Here is a 20,643-nt window from a genome sequence, read left to right on the forward strand (position 1 = left end):
CAGTGCTATATAAATACATAATAATAATAATAATATGGTAGGACATTATTCTATAAATACGGTAGGGTTAGATTGTGAGCTACTCTGAGGACAGTCAGTGACATGACTATGTACTCTGTAAAGTACTGCAGAAGATGTCAGTGCTATATAAACACATGATAATAATATGGTTGGACATTACAGTTTGACTATGGTAGGGATTAAATTGTAAGCTCCAGTGAGCAGTCAGTGACATGATTATGTACTCTGTAAAGTGCTGAAGATGTCAGTGCTACATAAATACACAATAATAGTTCCAAATGCTACTGGCTCCCCTGAAGAGTGCTCAGACTAGTGTACATAGTCGTGAACATTGTTCCCCAAGTAGCAGTTGTTTGGTCAGAGAGACAGTGGGAGAGGGAGCATGAGCAGAGGGTGAGGACGAGCAAAGTTAAGCTCCACACTCACCACAGTGACTGCAACAACACAGGAAGGTGGATCCAGCGAGGTGTCCCCTCATGACAAGCATCCAGCGATTCATCTTCCTGCCAGCGGGTATACGAGATGTCAAGTGACATTACAGGACGGGCGCCAACGAGAAGTCAAGCGACCGCAGTACTTTATGGGTGTCGTCAAGGATCTTAAAGATCCGATCCTCAGTGACGGTCACTTTTCACCACACAACGCTAAGCGATGTCACGACATCGTGTAAATGACTACTTGTCACTCAAAAAAAAAATTGATGGACATCTGGAAAATCGTTGGAAAAATTGTGAGGTGGTACATAGCATTAGAGAGAGGGCAAACAGACAGCATTAATGGAAATACATTATTATGCCAGCTTCAATTATAAGTAGTGATGGATGTAATTACACACATTGCTTACATGTCCATTATCATTGTTTGAGCTTTAGATGCTGCCCTCCTATTCACTCTCTCACAATGAAAGACAAAACCTGCAACCCCCAATGTGTGCATTACACACTTCAAACACTGTCCTTGTGAATTCAGGGAGAAGTGCAGGCTGTATGTCCCAGAGGGGGAGAGGATCAGATGATCCTCCCGCTCCATAGCTAGTCATGGCGAGCATCCTGACATCTAGACATGCCAGACATTCTAGCAGAGCACACAGGGCTGTCTGCAGAGTTTACTGTTTGTTTGTTTGTTTGTCTCGCTGGCTCTGCAGACTCAGTAACATTTGGGGGTTGGGCACTGTCACCTCTGTACACTGAACAGTGAGGGACTGTCTCAAATCTTTCTATGAATCCTTATTAGATGCATTCCTAAAAACACTTGTGAGAGTAGAAAACTTTCTCTACATACCCTTAAATGGCAGTCAGTCACTCAGGCTCAGAGTGGCGGGGCAGAGAACAGCTATAAACCAGACACCTTCTTCTTAGGGAGTATCTATAAATCTGAACTCTGAATGATTCTTTATCAGTGACTTAGCAGAAGGCTATTTGTGAAAACTACTAGGAATGTATAGGGGGATAAAAGGAACCAAATGCCCTCCTACTAAAAAAGCAATGCTTTGTGTAATTTGCCTTCTTAAAACAGAAGGAAATCTATTTCTCTCCAGTCCCTTACAACGGTCTTTCAGGACTGGAATTTTTATTTCCCCTTGGACTGACAGTAATTTATTGCGCCTTACCCCATCAAAGCCGCTCCAAGCCGCTGCCTGAGTGGTCAGCAGGTTAAGGCGCCCCTGGCAGTGAACACAGTACAACGTAAGTAAAGGGTATCACTGGGTAATGAGATGATTAATACCAGTGAGCAGTGAACACAGTAGTGTGGTGTTCATACCTCTGACCTGCAGGTGTCACTGTTGATGCTGACAGGCTGGTATTCTATGGTGTGTATGTGAATTTCCTGTGTTGGGTGTCCTCGGGTGTTGAGGTGTAGTTTTACAAGGGCATGTGTTCTGTGGCGGACATCTTGAAATAAAGCTGATAAAATCTACTCTGCTTACTTACTGCAAGACACAACAAATTGGCGACGAGGATGTCTCTTCTAGCACTCCAGCAGCCTGCAGCTTTCCTTCCTCACCCGTGTGAGCCTACTATGCCTTTTCCTGCTTGGATTCGAATGTTTGAGAATTACATACTGGCTGCTACTCAGGAGGTGATATTGGATGATAGAAAGCATGCTTTACTCATTCACTGTCTGGGGACAGAAGGTCAGCGCATATTCTTTACACTGTCTGCTGGAGATACATATGCGACAGCTCTTGCTGCATTACAGAACTTATTTGTGCCTAAAGTCAATGTGGTGGCTGAAAGATACAGATTTCGCCAAAGAGGACAACACAATGGTGAATCTACAGTCCGATATATAGCAGCTCTGAGAGAGCTGGTTGTTACATGTGAGTTTGGTGCCCTGGCTGATGAAATGATCAGAGACCAGTTAGTGGAAAAGACAAACTCCAGCCGCATTAGAGAAAGATTGCTTCTAGAACAGGATCTGACTCTGACAAAAGCTATTACACTGTCCAGTCACATTGAATCTGCTATGGCTGATGCAAAAACCCTCATTCAGGGGACTACTGACATACAGATGGTGAAGTCAGACTGGGCCTCTCCTAAGCCACATTCTTCATACACAGATACTGCAAAAGATTCACCTAAAGTACAAAGCGGAGCTGCATATTCCCAGAACGGGTACTGCTTCCGGTGTGGCTCAGCACAGCACATGGCAAACTGCACTTCATGCCCTGCAAAAGCTGCACGCTGCCGCAAATGTAACAAAGTGGGACACTTTTAAAAAGTATGCCGCACTTCTCCTGCTAAACAGGTTCATGAAGTTATTGCTCCTGAGGTTACTGTGTTAAGTATTGACCAGCATGCTGGTTCTATTCCTGATAAACTTGTATGCACTGTACAAGTTACTGCTTCTGCAAATCAGAGTTACTCCATTACTCTCATGCTGGATACAGGGTCTGCTGTGTCCATACTACCTGAGGACATCTACATTAAGTGCTTTGAAAATGAACCACTTACTGCACCTACTCTGAAGCTGGTCAGTTATCTCAGGGATCCTATTCCTGTGCTTGGTTGCCTGCTAGTGACTGTACAATTCCACTCCAATAGTGTGCAGGCTGAATTCTACATTGTAAAGAAAGGCACTGCTATACTGGGCAGGGATCTGTTTGCTGCACTTCATTTACAGTTAGTGGGATGGTCTTATTACCACAGCACCAACTCTTCCTATGCAGCCAGTGTCCAACATTTCTCCTCTACATGATGCGTCCCTGGGCTGTGCAAAGGACTTTGTTCATAAAATAAGAGTGCGCCCAGATGTGCAACCAGTGTGTCAGAAGTTGAGACGCTTACCCTTCTCTGTAAGAGACGCTGTTTCCAAGGAAATTTAAAAATTACTGGACCAAGACGTGGTTGAAAAAATTGAGGCATCTGAGTGGGTATCTCCTATTGTGGTGACCAAAAAGAAATCAGGTGGCAGAAGATTGTGTGTTGACCTGCGTGAACCAAATAAAGCTATTGTTATTGACAGTCACCCCTTGCCACACATTGAGGAGGTGTTTTCAGAACTCAGAGGAGCTAAATTATTTTCTACTTTGGATCTACAAAGTGCCTAACATCAGGTTTTGATGCATGAGGAAAGCCGAGATCTCACTGCATTTATTACACATGAGGGACTGTTCCGTTTCAAGCGTGTTCCCTATGGTTTGGCTTCAGAACCCGGTTGTTTTCAAAGACTGATGAACTTAACCCTTCACGACATTCCTGGTGTTCAGTGTTATCTGGACGACATCATTGTGTATGGTCCAACATTGGATCTGCATGACAAGTACCTTAAGGTCGTTTTGTATCGCCTTGAGTCTGCTAGACTAAAACTCAATCCTTCTGAATGCTGTTTTCGGCAAACTCAGCTGGCGTTTCTGGGTCACATCATATCACAAGATGGACTGTTGCCTGATCCTGAGCATGTGCAAGCAGTGATACATGCTCCTGCTCCATCTGACTTTCATACCTTGCGTGCTTTTCTGGGACTTACTTCATGGTATTCGAAATTCATTCCCAACTATGCTTCAGTGGTGGAGCCCATGAGAGCATTGCTACGTGGAAATGCCAGCATGACCTGGTCAGAGGAAGCACAGCTTTGATGCAGTTAAACAACTTATAGTGAACAGTCCAGCCCTTGCATTGTTTGACCCTTCTCTACCTACGATTGTTACTACAGATGCTTCAGACTACGGCCTTGGTGCCGTCCTTACACAGTGCCAGGCAGACTTGGTGGAGAAAACTGTTGCCTTTGCCTCTAGAACACTTACAGAGACTGAACGGAAATATTCTACTGTGGAGAAAGAAGCCCTTGCTTGTGTTTGGGCTACAGAAAAGTGGAGAACGTATCTGTGGGGCCGGCAGTTTACCTTGCGTACCGACCACAGTCCTTTGACTACACTGCTTACTACAAAAGGGCTTGGAGGAGCAGGAATGCGCGTAGCCCGATGGTCTGCAAGACTACTAAACTTTAATTATGCAATCCAATACAAACCAGGTGTACAAAATGTTACTGCTGACTGCTTGTCACGTCTACCATTACCTGTGACCACAAGTACATTGGATGAAGATGCTGAAGTTGTTGAATTTACTGATGTGGATCCAATTACAGCTTCTGAGTTTCAACAAGCTTGTCTTGCATGCCCAGTGCAACTACAATTACGGGGCATGCTGTAAAGCAAATGGCCTAAATCTGAGAATAAGCTGAGTGCTATTCTGAAACCTTATTACAGGATAAGGCATGAACTGTCATTGGTTGATGGCTATATAGTCCGTGGATCTCATCGCTTGCTTGTGCCTGAGGCTTTGAGAGCTCACCTTATAAATCTTGCTCATGAGAGTCACCAGGGAATTGTGAGAACTAAACAAAGACTACCTGAACTCTACTGGTGGCCTGGCATGGATGCCCAAGTAGTAACTGCTATCCAAACTTGTGTTACATGCCAGAGTCATGACAAATCTTCTGTCACACACACGCCACCACTACAACCTGTGCCATTTCCTGATTCTGCTTGGGAGAAGCTTGCTATTGATATTGTGGGCCCATTCCCAGAAGCACTGATGGACTGCCGCTTTGCTATAACACTAATGGATTATTACAGTAAATGGCCAGAGATTGCATTTGTATCTCATTCAACTTCTGCCTCTGTGATTACCTTTCTCACCACCGTCTTCAGCAGGGAAGGTAATCCAAAAGAACTTGTGTCTGACAATGGACCACAATTTGTTTCATCTGAGTTCGAAACGTTCTTGCGACAGAGGAATATTGTGCACAGAAAGTCCTCAGTGTATTATCTTCAAGCAAATAGGGAGATTGAAAGATTCAACAGGAGCCTTAAAGAGGCTCTTAAGACTGCTAAACTTACAGGAAGATCTTGGAAAGTTTTTACTACTGAATTTTTGCATGTCTACAGAGCAACTCAACATGCCACTACACAAGCATCACCGGCTGAACTGTTACACGGCAGAAAGATGCGAACTAGACTACATGTTGCAGATATTTCACTTCCTCAGCGTTCAGTAACCCTGCGACCAGCAGTTGCTAAGACTGTTCAGCAGCAACAAGATAAAAGTAAGGCCTATACTGATCGCAAACGTGGTGCAAAAGAAGTGCACTTCCAGTGTGGAGATTTAGTTTGAGTTAAAAAACCCGGATTAATAAAACAGGGTCAATCCAGATTTTCTAACCCTCTTAAAGTGACCAGCCAACGAGGTCCTTACACCTACAAACTGTCTGATGGACGCACATGGAATGCCAGTCGTCTTGCGCCTGTTAGGCATGACTTTGCTGATGTTCCACTTGAGGCATTAAAGCTATCTACCCTTACTGACAAGCAAGAAACAGGTCACCAGGATCCTGAACCACCACCTTATACTCAAAGGATCCGAAAGCCTCCTGTGTGGACCAAGGACTACGTGATGTAGTTATATTGCAATGTACTTTATTGTGAAATGTATTTATATTTTATTTCTTGTTTACTTTCTTGATATTTAGGTAAATACTCTTTTGTACTAAAAAGGGAATATGTGGTGTTCATAACTCTGACCTGTAGGTGTCACTGTTGATGCTGACAGGCTGGTATTCTATGGTGTGTATGTGAATTTCCTGTGTTGGGTGTCCTCGGATGTTGAGGTGTAGTTTTACAAGGGCATGTGTTCTGCGGCGGACATCTTTAAATAAAGCTGATACAATCTACTCTGCTTACTTACTGCAAGACACAACAAGTAGTACAACCTAAGTGAAGGGTATCACTGGGTAATGAGATGATTAATACCAGTGAGCAGTGAACACAGTACAACCTAAGTGAAGGGTATCACTGTGTAATGAGATGAGTAATACCAGTGAGCAGTGAACACAGTAGTACAACCTAAGAAGGGTATCACTGGGTAAAGAGATGATTAATACCAGTGAGCAGTGAACACAGTAGTACAACCTACGTGGAGGGTATCACTGGCTAATGAGATGATTAATACCAGTGAGCAGTGAACACAGTAGTACAACCTACGTGAAGGGTATCACTGGGTAATGAGATGATTAATACCAGTGAGCAGTGAACACAGTAGTACAACCTATGTGAAGGGTATCACTGGGTAATGAGAGCTACAATGGCCTGGAGATAATCCTCTCAGTGCCACAGTCTAGCAAGGACGGAGCTTTCCATCATGGCCGCCGCTTTATATATAGGAGGGGAGGGCATGATTGGTTGCTAGGGCCTGGCTGGGAGCCTCTGATTGGCCAGGGAAGTCACTTCTGCCCATTTCTACGCATTTCTGCTAACCACGGCTTCTGCGCCGGATTTCACAAGCGTGAAAGCATTCGAATGTATGCATTCATGGTCTGCCAAAGCGGATTTTAGTGATTGAATATTGGTCCACGGCGACGAATACCCGTGGCAAATAGCCTAAAAATGGTCGTGAAATCACGGCAACTCGTGATCACGACCTGTCGGTGAGCACCACTGAGTAGCATATGGATAGAGATGGTCCGAACGGTTCACCTGCGAACGGTTCCAGGTGAACTTTGTGTTCACCAGTGAAGGCAAACTTTTGCGGAAGTTCGGTTCGCACCCCATAGAGCGCCATCAGGGTCAACTTTGACCCTCTACATCACAGTCAGCAGGCATATTGTAGCCAATTAGGCTACACTCTCTCCTGAAGCCACTCCCCCCTATATAAGGCAGGCTCCACCGGCCATTACACTCACTCGTGTGCCTGCAATAGTGAGAGAAGGGACAGTTGCTGGCAGACTCTCATAGGGAAAGATTAGTAAGGCTGTTATATGCTTGTTAGCTTGCTCCTGGCTGATTCTTATTGCTAAAATAGCACCCCACAACAGCTCTTTTGAGAGCTAATCTTGTTCTTGTGATCTATTTTTTTTTCTGTGTGTCACTCACTGACACTTGTGTTGCATAGACAGCCTTGCTAATTCATACTGTGTGTGTGCCACTGCCAGGCCCAGCACATTCAGTGACTACCTGTGTCAGCTGCACAATGTAATACCTATTACTGCACTTGTGTTGCATAGACAACTTTTGTAATTCATACTGTGTGTGTGCCACTGCCCGGCCCAGCACATTCAGTGACTACATGTGTGTGATAGGCAGCTGCACATTGTAATACCCATTACTGCATATACCTAGCTGTTGTGTTGAGTGAACCCACCTCATCACTGCATATACCTACCTTTTGTGTTAAGTGAACCCACCTCATCACAGCATATACCTAGCTGTTGTGTTCAGTGAACCCACCTCATCACCACATATACTTACCTAGCTGTTGTGTTCAGTGAACCCACCTCATCACTGCATATACTTACCTAGCTGTTGTGTTCAGTGAACCCACCTCATCACTGCATATACTTACCTACCTTTTGTGTTGAGTGAACCCACCTCATCACTGCATATACCTAGCTGTTTTGTTGAGTGAACCCACCTCATCACTGCATATACCTAGCTGTTGTGTTCAGTGAACCCACCTCATCACTGTATATACCTACCTGTTGTGTTCAGTGAACCCACCTCATCACTGCATATACCTACCTGTAGTGTTCAGTGAACCCACCTCATCACTGCATATACCTACCTGTTGTGTTCAGTGAACCAACCTCATCACTGCATATACCTACCTATTGTGTTCAGTGAACCCACATCATCACTGCATATACCTCCCTGTTGTGTTGAGTGCACCCACCTCATCACTGCATATAACTACCTGTTTTTGTTCAGTGCACCCACCTACCTACGTGAGTGTACGCAGTGTGATATACCACTCCGTGCATACCTGTTAACTGCACCTGTGTGACAGCACAATATATTAATGAAGTCAGCGCATACCTTTCACTTCACCCCCCCCCCCCCCCCCCCCGATATGGACAAAATGGACAAAACAGGTAGAGGAAGAGATAGAGGCAGACCCAGAGGAAGGCAACCCGGCACTGGCAGATCTGTTCGAGGTAGTGTTGATGTGGTTTTGTGTGGCCCTGGCCCAAAGTACAGTGCTCAGAAGAATCAACTCCCTAACCTAGCTGTTGTGTTCAGTGAACCCCCCTCATCACTGCATATACTTACTTAGCTGTTGTGTTCAGTGAACCCACCTCATTACTGCATATACTTACCTAGCTGTTGTGTTCAGTGAACCCACCTCATCACTACATATACTTACCTAGCTGTTGTGTTCAGTGAACCCACCTCATCACTGCATATACTTACCTAGCTGTTGTGTTCAGTGCACCCACCTCATCACTGCATATACCTAGCTGTTTTGTTGAGTGAACCCACCTCATCACTGCATATATCTACCTTTTGTGTTAAGTGAACTCACCTCATCACAGCATATACCTAGCTGTTGTGTTCAGTGAACCCACCTCATCACTGCGTATACCTACCTTTTGTGTTAAGTGAACCCACCTCATCGCAGCATATACCTAGCTGTTGTGATCAGTGAACCAACCTCATCACTGCATATACTTACCTACCTGTTGTGTTCAGTGCACCCACCTCATCACTGCATATACCTAGCTGTTGTGTTGAGTGAACCCACCTCATCACTGCATATACCTACCTTTTGTGTTAAGTGAACCCACCTCATCACAGCATATACCTAGCTGTTGTGTTCAGTGAACCCACCTCATCACTGCATATACCTACCTTTTGTGTTAAGTGAACCCACCTCATCACAGCATATACCTAGCTGTTGTGTTCAGTGAACCCACCTCATCACTGCATATACTTACCTAGCTGTTGTGTTCAGTGAACCCACCTCATCACTGCATATACTTACCTAGCTGTTGTGTTCAGTGAACCCACCTCATCACTGCATATACTTACCTACCTTTTGTGTTGAGTGAACCCACCTCATCACTGCATATACCTAGCTGTTTTGTTGAGTGAACCCACCTCATCACTGCATATACCTACCTGTTGTGTTCAGTGAACCCACCTCATCACTGCATATACCTACCTGTTGTGTTCAGTGAACCAAACTCATCTCTGCATATACCTACCTATTGTGTTCAGTGAACCCACCTCATCACTGCATATACCTACCTGTTGTGTTGAGTGCACCCACCTCATCACTGCATATAACTACCTGTTTTTGTTCAGTGCACCCACCTACCTACGTGAGTGCACGCAGTGTGATATACCACTCCGTGCATACCTGTTAACTGCACCTGTGTGACAGCACAATATATTAATAAAGTCAGCGCATACCTTTCACTTCACCCCCCCCCCCCCGATATGGACAAAATGGACAAAACAGGTAGAGGAAGAGGTAGAGGCAGACCCAGAGGAAGGCAACCAGGCACTGGCAGATCTGTTCGAGGACGTGTTGATGTGGTTTTGTGTGGCCCTGGCCCAAAGTACAGTGCTCAGAAGAATCAACTCCCTAACCTAGCTGTTGTGTTCAGTGAACCCACCTCATCACTGCATATACTTACCTAGCTGTTGTGTTCAGTGAACCCACCTCATCACTGCATATACTTACTCAGCTGTTGTGTTCAGTGAACCCACCTCATTACTGCATATACTTACCTAGCTGTTGTGTTCAGTTAACCCACCTCATCACTACATATACTTACCTAGCTGTTGTGTTCAGTGAACCCACCTCATCACTGCATATACTTACCTAGCTGTTGTGTTCAGTGCACCCACCTCATCACTGCATATACCTACCTTTTGTGTTAAGTGAACCCACCTCATCACAGCATATACCTAGCTGTTGTGTTCAGTGAACCCACCTCATCACTGCATATACCTACCTTTTGTGTTAAGTGAACCCACCTCATCGCAGCATATACCTAGCTGTTGTGATCAGTGAACCCACCTCATCACTGCATATACTTACCTAGCTGTTGTGTTCAGTGCACCCACCTCATCACTGCATATACCTAGCTGTTTTGTTGAGTGAACCCACCTAATCACTGCATATACCTACCTTTTGTGTTAAGTGAACCCACCTCATCACAGCATATACCTAGCTGTTGTGTTCAGTGAACCCACCTCATCACTGCATATACCTACCTTTTGTGTTAAGTGAACCCACCTCATCACAGCATATACCTAGCTGTTGTGTTCAGTGAACCCACCTCATCACTGCATATACTTACCTAGCTGTTGTGTTCAGTGAACCCACCTTATCATTGCATATACCTAGCTGTTGTGTTCAGTGAACCCACCTCATCACTGCATATACTTACCTAGCTGTTGTGTTCAGTGAACCCACCTCATCACTGCATATACTTACCTAGCTGTTGTGTTCAGTGAACCCACCTCATCACTGCATATACTTACCTACCTTTTGTGTTGAGTGAACCCACCTCATCACTGCATATACCTAGCTGTTTTGTTGAGTGGACCCACCTCATCACTGCATATACCTAGCTGTTGTGTTCAGTGAACCAACCTCATCACTGCATATACCTACCTATTGTGTTCAGTGAACCCACCTCATCACTGCATATACTTACCTAGCTGTTGTGTTCAGTGAACCCACCTCATCACTGCATATACCTACCTTTTGTGTTGAGTGAACCCACCTCATCACAGCATATACCTAGCTGTTGTGTTCAGTGAACCCACCTCATCACTGCATATACCTACCTTTTGTGTTAAGTGAACCCACCTCATCGCAGCATATACCTAGCTGTTGTGATCAGTGATCCCACCTCATCACTGCATATACTTACCTAGCTGTTGTGTTCAGTGCACCCACCTCATCACTGCATATACCTAGCTGTTTTGTTGAGTGAACCCACCTAACCACTGCATATACCTACCTTTTGTGTTAAGTGAACCCACCTCATCACAGCATATACCTAGCTGTTGTGTTCAGTGAACCCACCTCATCACTGCATATACCTACCTTTTGTGTTCAGTGAACCCACCTCATAACAGCATATACCTAGCTGTTGTGTTCAGTGAACCCACCTCATCACTGCATATACTTACCTAGCTGTTGTGTTCAGTGAACCCACCTCATCACTGCATATACTTACCTACCTTTTGTGTTGAGTGAACCCACCTCATCACTGCATATACCTAGCTGTTTTGTTGAGTGAACCCACCTCATCACTGCATATACCTAGCTGTTGTGTTCAGTGAACCCACCTCATCACTGTATATACCTACCTGTTGTGTTCAGTGAACCCACCTCATCACTGCATATACCTACCTGTTGTGTTCAGTGAACCAACCTCATCACTGCATATACCTACCTATTGTGTTCAGTGAACCCACCTCATCACTGCATATACCTACCTGTTGTGTTGAGTGCACCCACCTCATCACTGCATATAACTACCTGTTTTTGTTCAGTGCACTCACCTACCCACGTGAGTGCTACGTGATATACCACTCCATGCATACCTGTTAACTGCACCTGTGTGACAGCACAATATATTAATAAAGTCAGTGCATACCTTTCACTTCATCCCCCCGATATGGACAAAATGGACAAAACAGGTAGAGGAGGAGGTAGAGGCAGACCCAGAGGAAGGCAACCCGGCATTGGCAGATCTGTTCGAGGTTGTGTTGATGTGATTTTGTGTGGCCCTGACCCAAAGTAAAGAGCTCAGAAGAAGGCATGTGCCATCAACTCCCTAACCTAGCTGTTGTGTTCAGTGAACCCACCTCATCACTGCATATACTTACCTAGCTGTTGTGTTCAGTGAACCCACCTCATCACTGCATATACTTACCTAGCTGTTGTGTTCAGTGAACCCACCTCATTACTGCATATACTTACCTAGCTGTTGTGTTCAGTGAACCCACCTCATCACTACATATACTTACCTAGCTGTTGTGTTCAGTGAACCCACCTCATCACTGCATATACTTACCTAGCTGTTGTGTTCAGTGAACCCACCTCATCACTGCATATACTTTCCTACCTTTTGTGTTGATTGAACCCACCTCATCACTGCATATACCTAGCTGTTTTGTTGAGTGAACCCACCTCATCACTACATATACTTACCTAGCTGTTGTGTTCAGTGAACCCACCTCATCACTGCATATACTTACCTAGCTGTTGTGTTCAGTGAACTCACCTCATTGCAGCATATACCTAGCTGTTGTGTTCAGTGCACCCACCTCATCACTGCATATACCTAGCTGTTTTGTTGAGTGAACCCACCTCATCACTGCATATACCTACCTTTTGTGTTCAGTGAACCCACCTCATCACAGCATATACCTAGCTGTTGTGTTCAGTGCACCCACCTCATCACTGCATATACTTACCTAGCTGTTGTGTTCAGTGAACCCACATCATCACAGCATATACCTAGCTGTTGTGTTGAGTGAACCCACCTCATCACAGCATATACCTAGCTGTTGTGTTCAGTGAACCCACCTCATCACTGCATATACTTACCTACCTGTTGTGTTGAGTGAACCCACCTCATCACTGCATATACCTAGCCGTTTTGTTGAGTGAACCCACCTCATCACTGCATATACCTACCTTTTGTGTTAAGTGAATCCACTTTATCACAGCATACACCTAGCTGTTGTGTTCAGTAAACCCACCTCATCACAGCATATACCTAGCTGTTGTGTTCAGTGAACCCACCTCATCACTGCATATACTTACATAGCTGTTGTGTTCAGTGAACCCACCTCATCACTGCATATACCTACCTGTTGTGTGGAGTGCACCCACGTTATCACTGCATATAACTACCTGTTGTGTTCAGTGCACCCACCTACCTACGTGAGTGCACGCAGTGTGATATACCACTCCATGCATACCTGTTAACTGCACTTGTGTGACAGCACATTGTATTAGTCAAGTCAGTGCATACCTTTCACTTCATCCCCCCGATATGGACAAAACGGAAAAAACAGGTAGAGGAAAAGGTAGAGGCAGACCCAGAGGAAGGCCACACGGCACCGGCAGGTCTGTGCGAGGTTGTGTTGATGTGATTTTGTGGGGCTTTGGCCCAAAGTACAGTGCTCAGAAGAAGGCACGTCCCATCAACTCCCAAGATTGTCAGGACGTGGTTGACTATTTAACACAGAACACCTCATCTCCCGCAGCCACCAGTGCTACTACAAGCACTACATCTGCTGCATTTGACACTTCGCAGGAGTTATTTGGTGGTAAAATCACTGATTCTCAGCCAATACTGCAACAACAAGATGAAGGTGCTAAGCAAGTTACACCACCTCATATGTGTGAGCTAGGCTACACTATGGTCGTAACGTGTGAGGAGGAGGATGATGAAGTACCTGCTGTTGGTGCAGTTTTGGAGGTGTCTGAGGCAAGCGAAGCTGGGCAGGATGATAATGATGATTATGATGATACGGATCCCACATAGGTTCCTAAGAGACAAGATGACAAAGGGGACAGTTCAGAGGGGGAGTCAGAGAGGAGTAGGAGGAGACGAGTTGCTGAAAGAAGCAGGGGGATCTCATTGTCAGAAACAGCTGGTGGCAGTGTCCGGCGCCATGTATTACCACCTATGTACAGCCAGCCAACATGCCCTTCAACGTCAGCTGCTGAGGCCACCATAGTGCCATCACCCCAGGGGGGCTCAGCGGTTTGGAATTTTTTTTAGTGTATCTGCCTTAGATCGGAGCAAAGACATCTGTTCTCTCTGCCTCCAAAAATTGAGCCGTGGAAAGGCCAATACTCACGTAGGGACAAGTGCCTTATTAAGGCACCTAGAGAAAAGGCACAAACTGCAATGGGAAGAGCACCAGAGGAAAAGCAGCACACAAAAGAATAGCCACCCTCCTTCTCCTCTTCCTCCTTCAGGTGCAGCATCTTCAGCCGCTTTCTCCCTTGCACCTTCACAGCCAGCCTCCTCCACTTCACCTCTGACCTTGAGCGGTTCCTGCTCCTCTGCCCACAGCAGGCAGGTGTCCGTGAAGGAAATCTTTGAGTGGAAGAAACCAATTTCTGCCAGACACCCCCTTGTCCGGCGTCTGACAGCTGGTGTGGCGGAACTGTTAGCTCGCCAGCTGTTACCATACAAGCTGGTGGACTCTGAGGCCTTCCGTAAATTTGTGGCCATTGGGGCACCGCAGTGGAAGATGCCAGGCCACAATTGTTTCTCTAAAAAGACGATACCCAAACTGCACTGTGAAGTGGAGAGGCAAGTGGTGTCATCTCTGGCACACAGCGTTGGGTCAAGGGTCCACCTGACCATGGATGCCTGGTCTGCCAAGCACGGTCAGGGCCACTACATTACTTACACAGCCCATTGGGTCAACCTGGTGACCGATGGCAAGCAGGGAGTACGTGGCTGTGCAGCAGACCAACTTGTGACACCTCCACGGCTTGCAGGCAGGCCTCCTGCCACCTCCTCTCCACCTGCTACATCCTCTTCGCTGTCATCATCCTCCTCCTCCTTGGCTGGTGCATGATCTCCTCTCCAGCTACACAGCCCCAGCTCCCCAGGGCCTATGCTGCATGCCAGGTACGATGGTGTCACGCCATCTTAGACATGTCTTGCCTCAAAGGCAGCGGAGAGTCACACTGGAGCAGCTCTCCTGGCTGCTCTGAGCAAACAGGTGGATCAGTGGCTGACCCCGCACCAGCCGGAGATCGGCAACGTGGTGTGTGACAACGATAGCAATCTTCTTTCCGCTTTGAATTTGGGAAAGCTGACACATGTACCCTGCATGGCACATGTTCTCAATCTAGTCATTCAAAGATTTGTGTCAAAGTACCCAGGCTTAGAGGACGTCCTGAAGCAGGCCAGGAAGTTGTGTGGGCATTTCAGGCGGTCTTATGGCACACTTTGCGGGCATTCAGCAGAGAAACAACTTGCCAGTGAGACGCTTGATATGTGATAGCCCGACTCGCTGGAATTCGACCTTGCTCATGTTCTCTCGCCTGCTAGAACAGGAGAAAGCCGTCACCCAGTACCTCTACAATTTCAATAGAAGGACACAATCTGGGAGATGGGGATGTTGTGGCCCAACAACTGGACACTGATGCGAATTGCATGCAGGCTCATGCAGCCGTTTGAGGAGGTGACCAACCTGGTGAGTCATAGTGTAAGCACCATCAGCGACTTGATCCCCTACGCTTACTTCCTGGAGCGTGCCGTGTGTAGAGTGGTGGATCAAGCTGTGGCAGGAACAGTTGTGGGAGCAACTTACATCAGAACCAGATGTTTCCTCAACACCTGCGGCAGCACAGAGGGGGAGGAGGATGAAGAGTTGTGTGGGGAGGAGGATTTAGACTTGGATGATGAGGAATGTGTTTCTGTGGAGGAGGAGGAGGCAGTGGCGGAAGAACAACCGCAGCAAGTGTCGCAGGGGGCTTGCGCTGCTTAACTTTCCCGTGGTATTGTTCGTGGCTCGGGGGAGAAGGAGAACTTAGCTGACATCACTGAGGAAGAGCAAGAGGAGATGGATAGTACATCTGCATCCAACTTTGTGCAGATTGCATCTTTCATGCTGTCCAGCCTGTTGAGGGACCCCGTATAAAAAAACTCAAGGGGAATGAGCTGTACTGGGTGGCCACGCTACTAGACAGTTGGTATAGGCCAGGCATGGGCAAACTTGGCCCTCCAGCTGTTGAACTACAAGTCCGACAATGAATTGCAGTAGTCTTACAGCCACAGTCATGACTCATAAAGGCAAATGCATTGTGAGACTTGTAGTTCCTTAACAGCTGGAGGGCCAAGTTTGCCCATGCCTGGTATAGGCACAAAGTGGCGAAGATGTTTCCAAATCACTAGAAGGCAGAAAGAATGCAGCACTTACAGAACAAGCTGGCAACTATGCTTTACAATGTGTTTAAGGGTGATGTCACAGCACAACGCAATAAAGATACCACTGCCAGTAATCCTTCTCCCAGGTCCACGCAGGCAAGGACAGGATGCTCCAGTGATCTCATGGTGATGTCGGACATGCGGACATTTTTTAGTCCAACGCCTCGCCTTAGTGCTTCCGGATCCACCCTCCACCAACGCCTGGACCAGCAGGTAGCCGACTAGCCTTAAGTGTGGATGTAGACACTGTGAGCAGCGATGATGAACCCTTGGACTACTGGGTGCGCAGGCTTGACCTGTGGCCAGAGCTGGTCCCATCCAACTTCTGTCTTGCCCTGCCTCAAGCGTCCTGTCAGAAAGGACCTTCAGTGCAGCTGGAGGCATTGTCACTGAGAAGAGAAGTCGCCTAGGTCACAAAAGTGTTCAGTACCTCACCTTTATCAAAATGAATGAGGCATGGATCCCGGAGGGCTACTGCCCACCCGAAGACTAAGTCAGTCCCCACACACAGCATCTCTGCCTGCAGGCAGCTTGCCTTCTCCGCCACCACCAACAGGGTCCAGGACTCCAGGCGAATTTCTGAATTTTGAAGCCCGCTGCTAGCAGCGGACATGATACAAATTTTTCTGGTGCGTGTACATGCCTCAACAGTACAATGTACACACGCAGGCGGGGTTTTTTATGAACCCAAAAGTTCTCTTTTATTCTTCAATTTTTCTCTTCAGAACGTAGGTGATACGTGCAGATACAACATCAGACCTTCACATACAATTGCCTAGGCAATTGTATGTGAAGGTCTGATGTTGTATCTGCACGTATCACCTACGTTCTGAAGAGAAAAATTGAAGAATAAAAGAGAACTTTTGGGTTCATAAAAAACCCCGCCTGCGTGTGTACATTGTACTGTTGAACATAATTAATAGGGGTGGAACCACATTACTTCTTTTTATTTGCGTGTACATGCCTGCTTAATTTTTCTGGCTGCAGTGCAGCTGCAACAACAAAACAAAAGGCATGTACATGTGCCCATTCCCCTTTGTGATCATTACCTTGCCGCGGTGAAGGGGCTTGCGTATCACAATAAAGCAATGACCGCCGGCTGTATGAATGTCTCGGAGGGGTGGCACACCAAAGATAATAAGGTCGTTGCCTCATTGTGGACAGACCAAATTTGATCAGCTGGACAGTCACTGTTGTTCTATCATTGAGCTACCACAGCCTGGCGACCATATGGGCTTGAACACCGCCACGGCTTCCACTCTCACCATGGTGCGCACCAGTCCAGCATGGCCGTCACTATGCAAACAGCTGTTACACAGTGAGTTTGGTGTGTCAGTGTGAAGCAGTACTCTAATTACACTCCCTGATTGATGTATACACATGCAAGATGTTTGAAAGCACTTTAGTCCTGCAATTTAGCATTCAATGGGCTTGATTCACAAAGCCGTGCTAACTGTTAGCACGCTGGTGAAAAGCCCATTATCACACCTAAACTCAGTTTGGGCATGATAAAATAAACTCGCGCGGAAAGTTTTACACGCGCAACGCCATTAAACCCTATGCAACGTTTCGCGCGCACCGGACTTTGCGCGGGCAAAATAGTTTTTCCCACAAAGCGGTGCTAACCTACTTAGTGCAATGCTTATCACGCCCAGAAGTCTTTGGGCTTGATTCACAAAGCGGTGCAAAGTGTTTGCACGCCTGTGAAAAGCCCTTTATCACGCCTAAACTCAGTTAAGGAGTGATAAGAAGAAACTCGCGCGATCTCCCGCGCGCAAAGTTTTGCGCGCGTAGCGCACCGCGCTGCGTGCGCAGTGTGCCGTGCTTCGCGCGCAGCGTTCATTGAGCCCTATGGGACTTTGCGCGCGCAGCGCGGTGCGCTACGCGCGCAAAACTTTGCGCGCGGAAGCTTCGCGCGAAGAGCAGCACAAATCGGTGATAACTCAGCTTTGCACCGCTTATCACGCCTAAAGTCTTTTAGGCGTGATAACTGAGTTATCACCGCTTTGTGAATCAAGCCCTTTAGGCGTTCTAACTAGGTTAGCACCGCTTTGTGAATCAAGCCCTATGTGATTTCTGCCCTTAAAACGCTGCTTTGCGTCAAATCCAGATTTTTCCCCAGGACTTTTGGCGTCTATCCCACTCATCCATGCCCCCCTCTAGGTGTTAGACCCCTTGAAACATTTTTTCCGTCACTTTTGTGGCCAGCATAATTTTTTCTAGTTTTTAAAGTTCGCCTCCCCATTGAAGTCTATTGCGGTTCGCGGAAGTTCGCGCGAACCGAACCTTTTGCAGAAGTTTGCGAACCTAAAATCTGAGGTTCAGGCCATCTCTACAGATGGATTGATTTAGGTGACCTACTCTTTGCTTCAGAAGCAACTCCCACTTTCCTGGTACCATGGAGCTCCTGGACTAAGCCAGCCAGATATTTGCATTATGTTTGCAAAAAGTACAGATGCACAATGCACAAAATTTAATGCATTGCTGATTAATGAGCTTTTACTAACAATTGCATAAAACATTAGGAGGATAAATGTGGGACTCAAGAATAAGGCACAAAGTGTTGCAGGTAAGTTGCTGTCACAGGAGGAAAAGGGTTGTTACAAAAAAGGAGGGGAGGAACAAAAGTGGCACTGATAGGGGGAGCGAGAACAAAAATGCAATGTAGTCATTTTTGTTTTGTGGAAGTTAAACTTACTATAACATCTTGGCTCCTCTCTCCATCCATTTGGATCACAATGCACTCTTGCACTTCTATCTCTGTTAACAGTTGTATATCCATCATCACAATAGTAGTCAAAATATCCACCCACATTCTTAGGAAAATAATTTGTCCAATAAGAAATGTTTCCATTCGGTATATAAGGTCTGTCACATTTTTTACCTGTGAAAACAAGCAGTCAAAATTAGATAATTTAAAAAATACATGGATAAAATTATATAAATAAGGGCCCTTTTCCATTGGGACAGGGATGCGAATGCGGCTACCTCACCGCATTGCATCACTTCCGATGCCGGTCGTGTTACTTCCACATCGGGAGATGCAGACGTGTATGGAGGGGGCAGCGGGCGGATGTGGCTGTGTGAGAATTAGTGTTGGGCTAACATCTAGATGTTCGGGTTCGGGCCGAACAGGCCGAACATGGCCGCGATGTTCGGGTGTTCGAGCCGAACTCCGAACATAATGAAAGTCAATGGGGACCTAGGGATGAGCGTAATGACCTAATTACGAATTTCCGAAATTTCGAGAAATTACTACAATTACGATTTTAGCAGTAATCGAAATTTCGTAATTTTCGCAAATTACGCAAATTTTCGTAATTACGATTACGAAATTTAGTATTTTAAAGTTTGCAAAGGTTTCTATCCCTCTAGATGCCTAAAATGAATAACCAACCAACTCCTCCTCCTCTCCCCCTCTCTCCCCCTCTCTCCCCCTCTCTCCCCCTCTCTCTCTCTCTCTCCCTCCCCCTCTCTCTCCCTCCCCCTCTCTCTCCCTCTCCCTCTCTCTCTCTCTCTCTCTCTCTCTCTCTCTCTCTCTCTCTCTCTCTCTCTCTCTCTCTCTCTCTCTCTCTCTCTCTCTCTCTCTCTCTCTCTCTCTCTCTCTCTCTCTCTCTCTCTCTCTCTCTCTCACACTAAATAGACTGCTAACCTAAATCTTACTTGTAGACAGTCATATGAGACACATGCTGGGTGCAGGGCTTTGTGATTGGACCATGCGATAGAGTGAGGTGCAAAAATGAAATCATGCCTAGCAGAGGATGGTTTCACAGTGCTAAATGCTAGGCTGGCTGTGGTGCAATTGGTTAGTGTGTCTGGCTGGTAACAGCAAGGTTACAGGTTCAATTCCATCCAGGCATGTCTTTTCCTTTTGCGTTCAACAGTTGTCCAAACAGAGCCAACAGAGCCCCAGATAGCCATGTAGAGTTAGGTCACAGCTAGCCTGGCTGTGGTGCAATTGGTTAGTGTGTCTGGCTGGTAACAGCAAGGTTACAGGTTTGATTCCATCCAGGCATGTCTTTTCCTTTTGCGTTCAACAGTTGTCCAAACAGAGCCAACAGAGCCCCAGATAGCCATGTAGAGTTAGGTCACAGCTAGCCTGGCTGTGGTGCAATTGGTTAGTGTGTCTGGCTGGTAACAGCAAGGTTACAGGTTTGATTCCATCCAGGCATGTCTTTTCCTTTTGCGTTCAACAGTTGTCCAAACAGAGCCAACAGAGCCCCAGATAGCCATGTAGAGTTAGGTCACAGCTAGCCTGGCTGTGGTGCAATTGGTTAGTGTGTCTGGCTGGTAACAGCAAGGTTACAGGTTTGATTCCATCCAGGCATGTCTTTTCCTTTTGCGTGCGCGCGCTGCGCCATTGAACCCCATGGGGTATTTTGCGTGCGTAAAACTTTACGCATGCAAAACTTTGTGCTC

General features: G+C 46.4%; 1 protein-coding gene across 2 annotated transcripts in view; it reads right to left on the bottom strand.

Moving 5' to 3' along the window:
* Nucleotides 1-20,643, bottom strand: part of LOC137521184 (coagulation factor XIII B chain-like) — a 701,298-nt gene that overhangs the window by 525,527 nt on the left and 155,128 nt on the right. Inside the window, exon 4 of one of the 2 annotated variants that reach the window (XM_068240111.1) lies at nt 18,923-19,108. The exons of the other annotated variant lie outside the window; for it this stretch is intronic. Within the exon in view, the coding sequence (XP_068096212.1) occupies nt 18,923-19,108 (186 nt within the window). The remainder of the gene's footprint in view (nt 1-18,922; nt 19,109-20,643) is intronic. 2 annotated transcript variants of the gene reach the window in all.

Source organism: Hyperolius riggenbachi, chromosome 6 (assembly GCF_040937935.1).
Source record: "Hyperolius riggenbachi isolate aHypRig1 chromosome 6, aHypRig1.pri, whole genome shotgun sequence".
Taxonomy (NCBI): domain Eukaryota; kingdom Metazoa; phylum Chordata; class Amphibia; order Anura; family Hyperoliidae; genus Hyperolius; species Hyperolius riggenbachi.